Genomic DNA, 14,111 nt, shown 5'->3' on the forward strand with positions numbered 1-14,111 from the left:
ACAGTTTGAAGGCATAGTCCTCAAGAAAAACACCATCACTTCAGACACTGCCTGCAAGTCCAGGTGGTTCCCAAACACCTTCAGGTGTGATAATTCACTGCACTCTTAGAACTCACTGGCTCATAAGAATGCATTGAAAACTATCATATGCAAGGATTTGGTTTTTCACAGGGAAACACTATAGATTAAAATCAGCCAAGGGAAGAGAGTTCCAGGCAAGTTCCAAATGCAGAGCTTCCAGTATCCCCTCCCTGTGGAGTTGGGACACATTGTTCTTTTGGAATTGATGTGTGAGAATAAGCACAGAATATTATCAGTCAGGGAAGCTTACCTACCCTTTAGAGTCTAGAGTTTTCATTGGGGCTTCATTATACAGGTATTACCCATGTGATTGATTTCAGTCTCCTGGTCAAAATGATAGTGTATGACCCGAAGCCTCATAACCACCATCAGAATCACCTTGTTGGTCTTCACCTGTGCCCTAATACTATGTGGGTGTGGCCAGTCCTTTGCCCTAAATCACATTGTTGATATCTGATCAGCCCAAGTCTCCCATGTAGAAAGAGATTGCTTTCCAGTAGTCTAGGGTAAAAGCTAGGCCTCTTTGTGGGTATAGACAAATTCTTTACTACACAGAAAGGGACATAGAAAGTGGTGAAGATTACCATGGATGTACATAACATTCATTATTGGTTACAAATTCATTTCTAGGTTAAAACATCTTTTATCTCAGATGTTTTTAAATGTGAAATTTAAAGTAAAATAAATCACAATCATAGTCTTGGTGTTTTCCCTAAACAAAAGAAAACTTCATTATATTAGCTGAAAATGTAAGTATTTTTATTTCACTTTAAGTTGGCAGAATGTAAAGAAAAGAAGAGAGGTCTGGGAGAAGACCTGTATTCTAGACTTTGAGAATGAATATAACTGCTCCAGTTTTTTAAGTTTATAAAATAGGGATAATAATGTGTGTCCTGTTTTTTTAGTACTATATTGCTTTTTATGAAGATAAATAATATGATTTATTATAAAATTTTTTTTGAAAATTATAGGCATTGTTTATAAGTTGTAGAGATGCAAAAGTAGTGTAACCACACCATTTAGATTTAAATTATTTTGGAAGTGTCATTTTTATAGTTATTTTATCAAAATTAAAAGCCTATATTAAATATACAGTATTAATTTTTGGAGAAGGTATAAAATGATCATCAGTTCTAAGCATTTTCTTTTACTTGGTTTGTACCAATGAAGTTAACTTGCTAAAGTATTTTTTGAAAAGTGAGTTGATGAAAGTCATTTTAAATTGGATCACATCTCTGTTCATTGCTATATTTAAATAATTTACAGAGCTTTATTGTTAGAATAACTGCTCTAGGTACTCTAAAGGAAATAACATATTTGTCCTTTTAAAGATATTAAAACTAAATTTCATTGTTTTAAAATGATTTAAATTGGATTTGATTTTTTTTTTCCTGTTTGGCAGGCAACCAGATAAATTGGTTGTAGTCTGGACCAGAAGAAGCCGAAGGAAGTCTTCTAAGGTTAGTCTGTTTTCGAAATTTCTTACTCAAATGTTGAATTCAACTTTAGCCGAATTATTATGCTTCTCTGGCATTAGTGTATTTTAAATTAGTACTTTATATTTTAGATTATTTCTGATTAATCTAGTAAAAACATATTGATGAGATGCTTGTGACTGCAATTCTTGAAACGGGCACCAGATATCTGAGTTTTTATCTTGGATTTGGTAGCCTTGCCTAACATAATAATTACTTAACATCTCTATACTAGTGTGTCATGAATTAATGGTTAAATAGATAGTAAAAAATTTGGTACTGTTAGCTTTGGGGGTAGAAATGATTTTTTTTATTGTACAATAGCAATTCTCAGATATTTTAAAAATTTTGTTCTATAAATATGTAAGTATTGGTATGTTTTTATAAGCATCCAGTGCACAAGCATATTTACTAGATGTTGGTTTTCCCACAAGTAGACCTATTTAGAGTATTATTTTAATTGACATTAAATTGTTCTGTTTTAACTTAGTAAGGGTATCTTTTTTTTTTAGTCCTTTTTGTTTTTTTTTATTAAGGGTATCCTTTTAATTTTTATTGAGCTAAAATTTATATACAGTGCATATCATAGATATTAATTATATAATTCATTGAGTTTTAAGAAATATACATGGTTGTATAATCACCCCAAGCAAGATATTTCTGAGGAGACAAATAACTTAATTAGGAAATAGGCAAAGAGACATTCATCCACTGATATACAAATGGCCAATAAGCACATGCAAAGATGCTCATAATCATTGGTTGTTATAGAAATGCAAATTGAGATCATAATGAGAGAATAACATTTCATATCTTTTAGCATGGCTATTATCAAAAAACAAGCAAAAAATTCCTGGAAAGTTGTAAGTGTTGATGAGGGTGCGGAGAATTCAGAACTCTCATGCATTGCTGTTGAATGTAATATGTACAGTCTGGAGTGTGGAAAACAGTTTGGTAAATTCCTCAGAAAGTTAAATGCAGAATTACTGTATGACCGTCAATTCTACTCCTATGTATGTACTCCATATAATTGAAAACAGGACTCAAGTAGGTATTTGCACACCAATATTCATTGTGTCATTATTCACAATAGCCAACATATGGAAGCAACCCAGGTGTCCATTGACTGATGATTGGATAAGCAAAATGTGGTGTGTGTGTGTGTGTGTGTGTGTGTGTGTGTGTGTGTATATAGATACAAATACACTGGAATATTATTGAGCCATAAAAGAGAATGAAATTCTGATAAATGCTGTAACTGGATGAACCTTGAAAACATTATGCTAAGTGAGATAAGCCAGGCACAAAAGAACAAATACAGTAAAAATATGCAGACATGAAGAAGTAATATATAGGGTGAGGTGTGGGAGGGTATCAAATGCAAGTTACCATGGCCTTTCAGTGCAGAGTCAGAACACATTGCTCTTCAGACACAGAGATGAATCTTATAAATTGTGGAGGCTCCCTCCACCTTCCAGTGTCCCAAATTTATATGGGGCTTCATTATGGAGGAATCAGTGTCCATGTGGTTGAACTCAATCTCTATCCCACCTGCCCTCCTACAGTTCCGGAAGTCAGATGGCTGAAAGCCCCAACCACTAATCACATGGCCAGTCTTTCTGGTGTGGCCAGCTCCCCACCGTAAGACTAGGTATGGCTAGCCTTACCCTGCCATCTGGTTAGCATATGAAAGATCAAATGTAATTTTGAGGACCCACCCATGAGTAACAAAAGATATTTCAATCATGGGAAATTCCAAGTATTTATAAGTGACCTCCCCAGGAGCCCAGACAAAGACCAGATCATTTTTTTTTTGAAGGCCAAATTCATTAATATATAATAAATAATACAGGTATATCTCACGATGTTGCAATATACTTGCATGTACATGTCTCTTTGTTTATTATCTATCTATTCTTTTATTCTGTAGGAAATAATTTACTAGTATTTTTACTTAGGATTTTTGCCTATGTTCATGAGTGAAGTTCTATAATTTCTTTTTTTTAAATACCATTTTCATATTGTTTGGTATCAAGTTTATACTTGTGAATAACAAAAAAGCACTCCTATCATAAACACTTCCAAGGATATAAGATTTACCTCCCCAGGAACTGTGGACAAAGATCAGCCAAGTTTCTATTATGCTATGATGATATAATCACTCTTCTTTCTTCATGGTTGTGCCTTTTCAATGTGCTATATGTCAAGAAGGTACAGTTGTAGAACTTTGCATAATGGTGCTAATGTTGGTAATTCTAAGAGGATTTTATATGTGACATCTTAGATGTAGAGATGTTTTAGGTAGAGATGTTTCTAGGCTGCTCCAAGCAAATAACATGAAATGGGTTGTCTTAAACAGTGGGAATTTATTAGCTTACAGTTTTTGAGGTTGTGGAAATGTCCAAATCAAGACATCATTAAGGCGATACTTTCTTCGTGAGGACTGGCTGCTGATAGTCCTTGATTCCTCTGTCACATGGCAAGGCACTTGGTGGCATCTGTTGGTCTCTTCCTTTTCTTCTGGGTTTTGTTGATTTCGTCTTCTTGCTTCTGTGGCTGTCTCCCTCTTTGTCTGAATTTCATTCTTGTGTAAAGGACCTAGATAATAGGGTTAAGACCCATATCCTGAATGAGGTGGGTCATACCTTAACTGAAGTGGCCTCATCAAAAGACCCTATTTATAATGGGTACACACCCACAGGAATAGCTTAAATTTAAAATTTTCTGGAGTACATAGAGCTTCCAATCACCACAATGGGTATATAGTGTTTTAAAAATTGAGAATTATTCCAAGTATTTTAACAATTGCATATTTTCACTGAGGTATTTTTACCGAAATCACTGAATTAGAAATAAGCATTTGAGTGCTTAACTTGGTGTTCAAGTAAAAGTGAAGGTACAAATATTTTAGGTATAATTTAGAAAAGAGACATCTAGTAAAGTCAGTTCCTAAAATTGAGAAATGTTGCCTTTTTCCTAGATCTTCCTTTTGTCATTTGCCTAGGAGTCTGTGATGTGATTAAAAAGTGAGAAAAAACTATATAAGGGGATTTGGCTAATGTGACACAATCCCCATTATCTGTACTAGCATGCCGGCAAATTATGACTATGCTAAGGGGCCTAAATAGCTGTGTATATATATATATATATATATATATATATATATATATATATACTTTTGTGCTTACTTATTTTCTGGGAAATCATTTCTGTTTACCCTGAACGAAAACTCATCAGGGTTCTCATGGTGTCAGTATATGCCAGTGATGTACTTTCTCTATGTCAGACTCTAAAGAACCTAAATTACTGTTTCCATGTCTTTGTACAGTCAGCTTTTTATTATCATAACTACTCTGTTACCCTGTATTCGATTTTCATTCTTTTTCTAGCTTCAGATCCTTGAATTATTGTTTGAGCTAGAAGTTATAGTAAGCTCTTTGAAAATAGGAACATCATTTTTTTTTTTTCATGTTTAGCCACTTTGTACAACCCCGGTTTCCCCCCCAGTAAAATGTACTGGTCTTTGACTTTCTACCTAAAATACAATAATTAGCCACTTATTAAACTAGCACTGGCTGTGTTCATTGTCAGTTGCTGAACCGGACCAGTTGATGCTGGTACAATGTCTTAACTCAGCCAGGTTGTGCAGTCTCCAAAAGCAATATCAGAAGTCAGAGCTCTTAACTTAGTTGAACTTTATTTGCTGGAGAGAGAGAGATATTGGACAGAATGGTAAGAAAGTGAAAGTGTACTAGCAACTTGGAAACCAGCACCCATCTGTCTCTTTTTATTTTATTTTTTAAAGTGATGTTAGTTTGTAAAGCAGATCATTTTTGTTTGTTCAGCCATCTAATTGCCATTCCCTGATCCACGACTGAGGATTGAAAAAGATCATTTAGAGAACATCTATTAAGAATACCTGAGGAAAACTTATATTTTGACTAGTGCATTTCCTAATATAACTTATGTGGACAGTTTAATTGAACACCATAAGTACATGGAACCTTGAGTAAAGCATGAGATTTTGTAGGTTTGCCCAGAGTCATGCCCTGATAAATCCCAGAGTGATTTGAACAGTGAATTAAAAAGTATTTGCAAAATCCCCTTGGGGGAATGGTGAGAAAGGGGGAAAATTCAGCTTCCCCATGTGGAGAATTCCTGATATTCTCACAGGCAGTGGTAACAACCAAAGCAATAGGCTGAGCCCTCAATCTAAGAGTTTGTTCATATGAAACTCATCCCCACAAAGGATAGGCTAAGCCTACTTAAAATTAGGCCTAAGAGTCACCCCCAGAGAACCTCTTTTGTTGCTCAGATGTGGCCTCTTTTTCTCAGGCAACACGACAAACAAACTCACTGCCCTCACCCTCTCTATGTGGGACATGATTCCCAGGGTGTAAACCTTCCTGACAACATGGAACAGAAATCCTAGAATGAGCTGGGACTCAGCATGAAAGGATAGAGAAAATCTTCTCGACCAAAAGGGGGAAGAGAGAAATGAGACAAAGTGTCAATGGCTGAGAAATTTCAAACAGAGTCGAGAGGTTATCCTGGAGGTTATTCTTATGCATTAAGTAGATATCACCTTGTTATTCAAGATGTAATGGAGAGGCTTGAGGGAAGTGCCTGAAAATGTAGAGCTGTGTTCCAGTAGCCATGTTTCTTGGAGATGATTGTGTAATGATATAACTTTCTCATTGTGACTGTGTGATTGTGAAACCTTGTGTCTGATGCTCCTTTTATCTATAGTATGGACAGATGAGTAAAACATATGGATTAAAAATAAATAATAGGGGGAACAAATATTAAAATAAATTTAGTAGATTGCAATGCTAGTGATCAGTGAAAGGGAATGGCAAGAGGTATAGAAAAAAAAATAGGGGACCTGGAGTGAGCTGAGACTCAGCATCAAGGGACTGAGAAAAACCCTAGAATGAGCTGAGACTCAGCATCAGGGGATTCAGAAAATCTTCTCGACCAAAAGGGGGAAGAATGAAATGAGACAAAATCAATGGCTGAGAGATTCCAAAATCAGAGTCAAGAGGTTATCCTGGAGGTTATTCTTATGCATTAAATAGATATAACCTTGTTAGTGAAGATGTAATGGAGAGGCTGGAGGGAACTTCCTGAAAATGTAGAGCTGTGTTCCAGAAGCAATGTTTCTTGAAGAAGATTGTATACTGAAATAGCTTTCACAGTGTGACTGTGTGATTGTGAAAACCTTGTGTCTGATGCTCTTTTTATCTACCTTATCAACAGACGAGTGAAACATATGGAATAAAGATGAATAATAAGGGGAACAAATGTTAAAATAAATATAGATTGAAATGCTGGTGATCGATGAGGGGGAGGGGTGGGGAATATGATATGTATGAATTTTTTTCTGTTTTCTTTTTATTTCTTTTTCTGAATAGATGCAAATGTTCTAAGAAATGATCATGATGATGAATATGCAACTATGTAATGATATTGTGAATTACTGATTATATATGTAGAACAGAATGATCAAAAGTTAGGAATGTTTGCATTTGGTGTTTTTTGGTATTTAAAAAAAATAAAGTAAAAAAATAGGGGAAACAAAGGCTAAAATATATTGGGTAGAAATACGAACGTTCAATGAGAGGGAGGGGTAAGGGGTATGGAATGTATGAGTCTTCTTTTTTCTTTTTATTTCTTTTTCTGAATTGATGCCAATGTTCTAAGAAATGATCATAGTGATGAATATATACCTATGTGATGATATCGTGAGTTATTGATCATATACCAAGGATGGAATGATCATATGGTAAAATGTTTGTGTTTGTTTGTTGCTGTGTTTAAAAAAAAATTTAAATTAAAAAAAAAACAACTCAATGAATGCTTTAACAGCAATTAAGACACTGTGAAAAAAATTAGTAAAAATAAGTAAATAAATAAAAAGAATACCTGAAGAAATTATCTGAAACTACTGTCTCTTAACTAATTCTGCCCAGTTAGAAGGTCTCCACATTCCCTACTTTTCTCCCTCTCCTTTAATTTTCTTGTTATACTCATAAATGTTAAGTCCTTAGGAATAGAAGGGTATTTTCTTGAGTACTATACAAATTAGGGATGGCGCTGGCCATGGTATAGGTGGGCCAAAGAGCTCTGGCCTTGGAAAATATTAGTCTGGATTCTGGTACTATTTACTATTGAGGGTTAAGGTTAACCATTTTCTCTTTCCTTTCTTCAATTTCCTCATCCAGGCCTTGACTAGATCTCCTAAGGATATCATCAGTTCTAAATTTCTTAGATGGTCATTTTCTCTTGGAGAATTTTATCTTTTCTACCATGGCTAATGGGAAAGTTTCAGTTATTATACTTTCTTCTTATATATCTATTATGTGAGGAGGATATGAACATATATTTATGGGAAGTTTGAAGAGAGCAGAGAAATAGCCAGATCTTTCATCATGGTACATGAAAATTAGAGTTGTCATAAATTTTCAGTTTTAAATTTATAGAGTGGAGCTTGATTAAGGATTGTCTAAGGTGGCAGAAATCTCCTTCTCATAATGATAATGTTTATTTCGTGGAGTTTTCATTATAGGGCTGTCTGTAATCATGGAGGTAGGCAGGGAAATAAATGAATCGCTGGAGAAGATGTTTCTTAATCAACAAACTCAATTCTTTATCTTTGGCTGTGGTATGCTAACACTCTTGGGTGTCTACTTCCCTCTTGTTACCTGAGGCTTTGTGATTGGGGTGGGGTTAGGATAATGAAGAGAAAATTGAAAAATAATTGACTATCTGAGCTGGAGTGGGATGACATTGCCAAATTTGTATATTTTGCTGGTTGGCATTAAATAAAATGTGAAAAAGTTTTCATGGATATAAGTTTGCTTGATCTTGATCCTTTCCCAGTACCATGTCCTGAGTTCAAATTCAATTCTACTACTTACTATGTCATCTTGGGCAAGTCTCTGCCTCAATTCCCTTATCTGTTAAATCTGTTCCCTTACCTGCGTCATTACTTATATATGTGGTTTAATCATATGTTCATATAATTTTTTTTCCTTGTGTAATTGGAAGAGTGGTTTGTGCTCCCAGTAAAGGCCAATCTGTCCTGTCTTCTTGTGTTCTGTTCAAGGACATCACTACCTCAATTCTCCCTTCTCTTTTTTGTGTCATTAACTTTTCCCTCTCAACCGGATATTTTCCATCAGCCTAAAAAAGTATTTTTCTCTTCTTAAAAAATTTATCTTCTAATACCATTTCCCCCATTACCTACAACTTTATTTCTCTCTTTCCCTTTCAGCAAAAGATCCTACAAGAATTACATGTACTGACTGTCTTCAATTTCTTGCCTTCTAATCTTTTCTTGAACATATTCCAATCACGTGTCTGCCCTTATCACTCCATGAAACTGTTCTTGCATATTCATTAATGGCTTCTCCTTTATTAAATCCAGTGGTCATTGTGCAGGCCTCATCCTGTTTGACCTGTTAATAGTTGTTAGCATAAGCGATTGTTCCCTTCTTGAAACATTTTTTTTCCCTAAACTTCCAGGATACCACATGCTCCTGATTTTCTTCTTAACTGACTCCCTTTTGTGGATTCCTCCTCTTCCTTGACATGCTGATGTTGAAGTGGTGCATGATTAAGTCCTTGAATCTTTATTTTCTTTCTCTGTACTCACACTCTTGGGATTACATCTGCTCTTAAACTTAAATATCACCTATATGCTGATGATTCCCAAATTTATAACCCCAGACACATTTATCTAGTATATAGCATTTGTTTGAACATCCGCACTTGAATATCTACTAGGTATCTCAGACTTAATGTGTCTAGAATAGAATTCTCATTTTTGCTTCCCAAACCTGTTCTTCCTTGCCTCACATCTGTTAATGGCATTCCTTTCTTCTAGTTGCTCAAGTTTAAGTAAAAACCCTCTAGTAAGTCTTTTATTTACTTTCTTTCTCTCATCTTCTACATCCAGCCAGTCAGTGAGTCTTATTGATTCTATCTTGAAAATATTAAAATGTATTGGTTTCCCAGATTCCTCTTTACACAGTAGCTGGAGTGATTCTATTAAAACATTAATCAGATCATATTACTTACCTGTCCAAAACCTTTCATCAGTGACTTCCCATCTCACCCAAACTGAAAGCCAAAAATCTTTACAGTAGCCTGCCTATATGATTGAGCCCTCTCATTATTTCTCTGGCCTCATCTCCCCATACTCTCACTCTGACTATTCTCCTCCAGCCATCTTGGTTGCATTGCTGTTACTCTATCCACCCCATTGTTGTTACTGTAGTAGCTGTTCTTTCTCTTCTTATACATTAACAAGTCTGGCTCCTTAACCTCTTGAAGGCCTTCTATCAAATGACCTCTTCTTAATGAAAGCCTTCCTTAACCACCCTATTGAAAATTGCCAGCTTCTCCTGCCCACACCCCCCGTCCTTCTTCTCTACTTTATTTTTCTCCATAGCATTTACCTCCATTTAACATATTGTATATTATTCTTAATTATTTTCTTTGTTTCTTCCCACTATTCTGTATGCTCCTTTAAGGCAGAGTTTTTTTCATTGCTCCAGTGCCTGGAATAGTGCTTGGTAGATAGTATTTATTGAATGAGTGAGTGAATGAATGAATTGTAGATGCCTCATGGGGTTCTTAAGCAGTTTGAATGAATTAAATATTAGTAAATTCTTAGAACATGGGCTAACACATAGTAAGTACTCCTTAAATGTTAGCTCTTTATTATCACCTTCATGGCGTATCAACCTTGGACAGTCTTATAGCCCACAGAGCTGAGGGTTTAGCTGAAGTATTTATCATTCCATCTTCTGTCAGCTTTGGCTGGAAATGCCACCATGAAAAGAAGAGGTTGTGCCCCACAAATTTAGGGGGAATTCTTTAGCAAAGCTTGATAATCAAGATTTACAAAGAAAAAAATCTTCAAAATTTTTAGTACTGGAAATATTGAATTGAAAAAAGCAGCTGTTTTTCTTTATTTACCCAAATTAACACTGCAGTTTAGAGGGAAACAAAGTTTAGGATTAGTTTTTCCTTTTAAAGGATGAATTTACCTTAAAGTTTATACATCCACAGAAATAATATTTTTTTTCAAATAGTACTTCTAATAAAAGTTTTTTCCAGTCAGAAGTAGTAGTTTTTTAAAACAGGGCAGTCATTTTTTCCATTTCTTGTGTGTGTGTGTGTGTGTGTGTGTGTCTGTAGGGGGTGGTGAAATTTTGTTTACAGAAAATAATATAACTTTCTGTAAGCTATCATGCTAAAACTGTTAAGACCCAAGCTTAATGCTTGAAAAGTGTTATTTTGCTAATTTTTTTGTTTCAGAAGACTACAGATATACTGGATAATTAAATTGGGGCAATATATTTTTGTAAATTATTAATGCAGCATTTCTTTTAAGAAATGCCTATGTAAGAGAAAGTGAGTGAAAGTTGCATTTCTTGTACTTCATTGTTGAAGGCATTATTTTTATTCTGGTAGGCTCATAGCTGGCAACCTGGAATAAAAAATCCATACCGTGGTGTTGTTGTGTGGCCTGTTCCTGAAAACATTGAAATCACTGTGACGCTTTTTAAGGTAAGTTCCATTTTTATAAGTTATAGAATTTGTTATATAATTATGATTTTAAATGACAGAATATTTAATTATCCATTGTTTTATACATTTGTGTCTAGTCTGGTATCTGGTATATTACTTTTACGGATTCTGGCACTTTATAAGGGCATTAAGTATTTCATGGCCTGTAAAGTCCAAATAATTTGATGTTTTTTTTTAACTTGTTACAATTAAGATCAGCCTAGGATACTTCTTTTACCTCTTCCTACATTCTACCCACAGGAGAGTTTAAAGTGCTTTTCCTGTGGGAAGCTGAAGTTTGTGGAATTCTTATTAGTTCTGAGCCTCATTTTGGCAGGCTTTTTTGACTAATAAGATATGTTTTCAAATTAGTGTTTGAATAAATATTTTATAAATACAACAGCTCAAAAGCCCAAATCTTGTTGTAAATTCAAAGCATAGATCCAAAAACATAGCTGAACACATATCTACCTGTTTTATATATGCTTATTTTCTTGAAAATCTTTTTCCCTATATATTGAGACATTGTGAAGCAGTTTTCACACATATGGTAGTTAAGCAATCAAATATTTGCTTTCCTAACCATGTCCTTGCCCGCTCAAAAAAATGGTGGGGACAAGTATGTCCAAGTTTTAGCCTTTTAAGGGGTTATATAATTAGAAAACTAATAAGTTCTTTGAATCATTCAAATTGTGTCAAAGCTGCTTTTTACAAAAGAAAATGAAGAAGGCATCTCATTAAGCATAATTTAGTAACATAAAGTTTGTTAAAATCCACACAATATTTTAGAACATAAAATTAGAGTAAAGTGTGGTTTAAAGTGTGAAATCACTATGTAAAAAACATTTATGATTTTGTGATCCATTAAATTAATTCATTTATTCAAGGGGAACACTGATGTGGAGATCAATAGAACAAAACATTATGATGTATGTACCAGCCCATGAACTGATTGTTGCTTTTAAATGCCCTGTGTTTCAGAGATACTCTATTTTATGAAAGGTTCATAATGCATTATATATATATTTTGTAGTTTTGATATTACTGTTATTGACATTATAACATTACTTAATTATACTCACCATATACCGTACTTGATTTGCCCAGGAAGAAATGAGGGGTTAGACAATAGGCTGCTTTTCCTTTTTTCAGGAGGTTCAGAACCACCCTATTGCTTTTCAATCAGGTAGGCTTTTAAAAGGCTTGTTATTAAATGTCTCCTTCATATTTCTCTTAAGGGAATGATATACTTAACTCGGTAATGAAGAGAAAGAATTTTGGAGTCAAATCTTTACGTGCAGTATTTTAGTGAATCTCACGGCCACCTTTTGGTTTGGCTGTTATTCCCATTTTAGTGATAAGAAAACTGAGACTAGAGAGGAAGGTAACTTGTCCAATAACACTGTGAGTTTAGTCCTGTTCTTTCCTCTGTACATTGTGTTGTCTGTCCTGTTCTGTAACTAAAACAGTTCCAAATATAGATTACAACATCAAGTCTCTGAAATATTTGAGAAATACTTTTAAATAATATGTGGAGAATATTTTTAATTTAGCCGGTTGTTTAGATTAGTAGAGCAAATGAATGGACACAGTTATACAATTAAAAAAAATTGTAATAGAGATTAAGGGATTAGAATAGAACTGTTAAATAGCTGCTACCCAAGTGTTTAGGGAAATGATATGTATTGACTGAGTGACTCTGAATTAAAAGTGGTTTGTTGACATACTTGGAGCATTAGGAAATAAGTGTACTGATGAGAATGTTCAGAATATCCTTATCACTGAACCTTTACAATTTTGTTAATCTGTAGGCTTTGGATAAAAAACACAAACGCTCTTCCTTCCCCAGTTTACTGTAGTAAACATTTCTCCTGAATTGTGCTACTGAGGTAACTTCGTGACTTTTTTCAATATTTAAATGAGTATTTCCAACTGATACGTTTATCTTCTTGCCCCCCTCCACAATTCTAATAGAAAATCAGAAAAAATATATATATATTTATATAATTTTTTTCTTCTTTCATGGTAAGTTTTGGATCTTGTTTTTGAAAAGACTGAAAAACTCAATTATATTTTCTCTTTTAATTTTGAAATTTGCAAATAGGAAAGGTGAGTGCTCAGTAAATATTTTGTGTTATTACTGGTATTCCCCTAACTGTGCAGGAGCAATGCTGCATTCATCTAAAACTTAAAGTGGAGGACAGGTGGATGGGAAGGGTAATAGGATGCCTTTCCTCAACCTCGTATAAATTTATTACTTGGTCTCCAAAGCAGTAGTGCTTGTGTTCTAAATCCCTCATGGAAAAGGTTCTTCAATTCTTATTTATTGTCCTCTCCATAGATCGAGTACATGGGCAAAGCCAGGCCGGATAAACAAATACCAAGTAGATCTTTTTTTTAGGGGGGAGGGGGTGTATGGTCCTGGAATCGAACCTGGGTCTCCTGCATGGAAGGTGAGCATTCTACCACTGAACCACTTGCCAAGTAGAGTTTTTTCCTTTCCTTTCTTTTTACTACTTCCTACTCTCCCCCTTCCCCTGCCAGCACCAGAGAAACTCCTTTTTGCCAGGACTTAATACCCCCTGTGCAAATTTGCGCATAAACATCGTTGTCTCCATATAGCTTAGACTCAGCCAGGTACCAGGCTACTATAGTAAAAAATAAATGCACAGAAATAATGAAGTAACAAGGAGTTTGGAATTTATCCTATAGTTTGTAGGGCTCATTAAAGAAATCTGAGTTGGGTTAACATAGTGTGAACTGTGTTTTGGGAAAAATAATATGTGTACAAGATTGATTGCAAGGCAGAGAGACTGAGAGAATGCTGCAGTAACTTTTATCTTGAAATAGCCTAGGTGTGAAGTGATTAAGTCCCAAACCCAGCTATGGCCATAGAAAACAGATGATTAACTAATAGACTAAATTGGAATCAGTCATGAATAAGATACTTCCCTGTGAACGTGTGAGACCTGAGGC

General features: G+C 34.7%; 1 protein-coding gene across 18 annotated transcripts in view; it reads left to right on the top strand.

The window, feature by feature from the left end:
- Positions 1-14,111, top strand: part of EHBP1 (EH domain binding protein 1) — a 559,717-nt gene that overhangs the window by 131,954 nt on the left and 413,652 nt on the right. For all 18 annotated transcript variants that reach the window (XM_077134347.1, XM_077134350.1, XM_077134348.1 and 15 more), the window contains 2 exons: positions 1,484-1,541; positions 11,040-11,135. In XM_077134347.1, coding sequence (XP_076990462.1) covers positions 1,484-1,541; positions 11,040-11,135 — 154 coding nt within the window. The remainder of the gene's footprint in view (positions 1-1,483; positions 1,542-11,039; positions 11,136-14,111) is intronic.

The sequence above is a fragment of the Tamandua tetradactyla genome, chromosome 17, assembly GCF_023851605.1.
Source record: "Tamandua tetradactyla isolate mTamTet1 chromosome 17, mTamTet1.pri, whole genome shotgun sequence".
Taxonomy (NCBI): domain Eukaryota; kingdom Metazoa; phylum Chordata; class Mammalia; order Pilosa; family Myrmecophagidae; genus Tamandua; species Tamandua tetradactyla.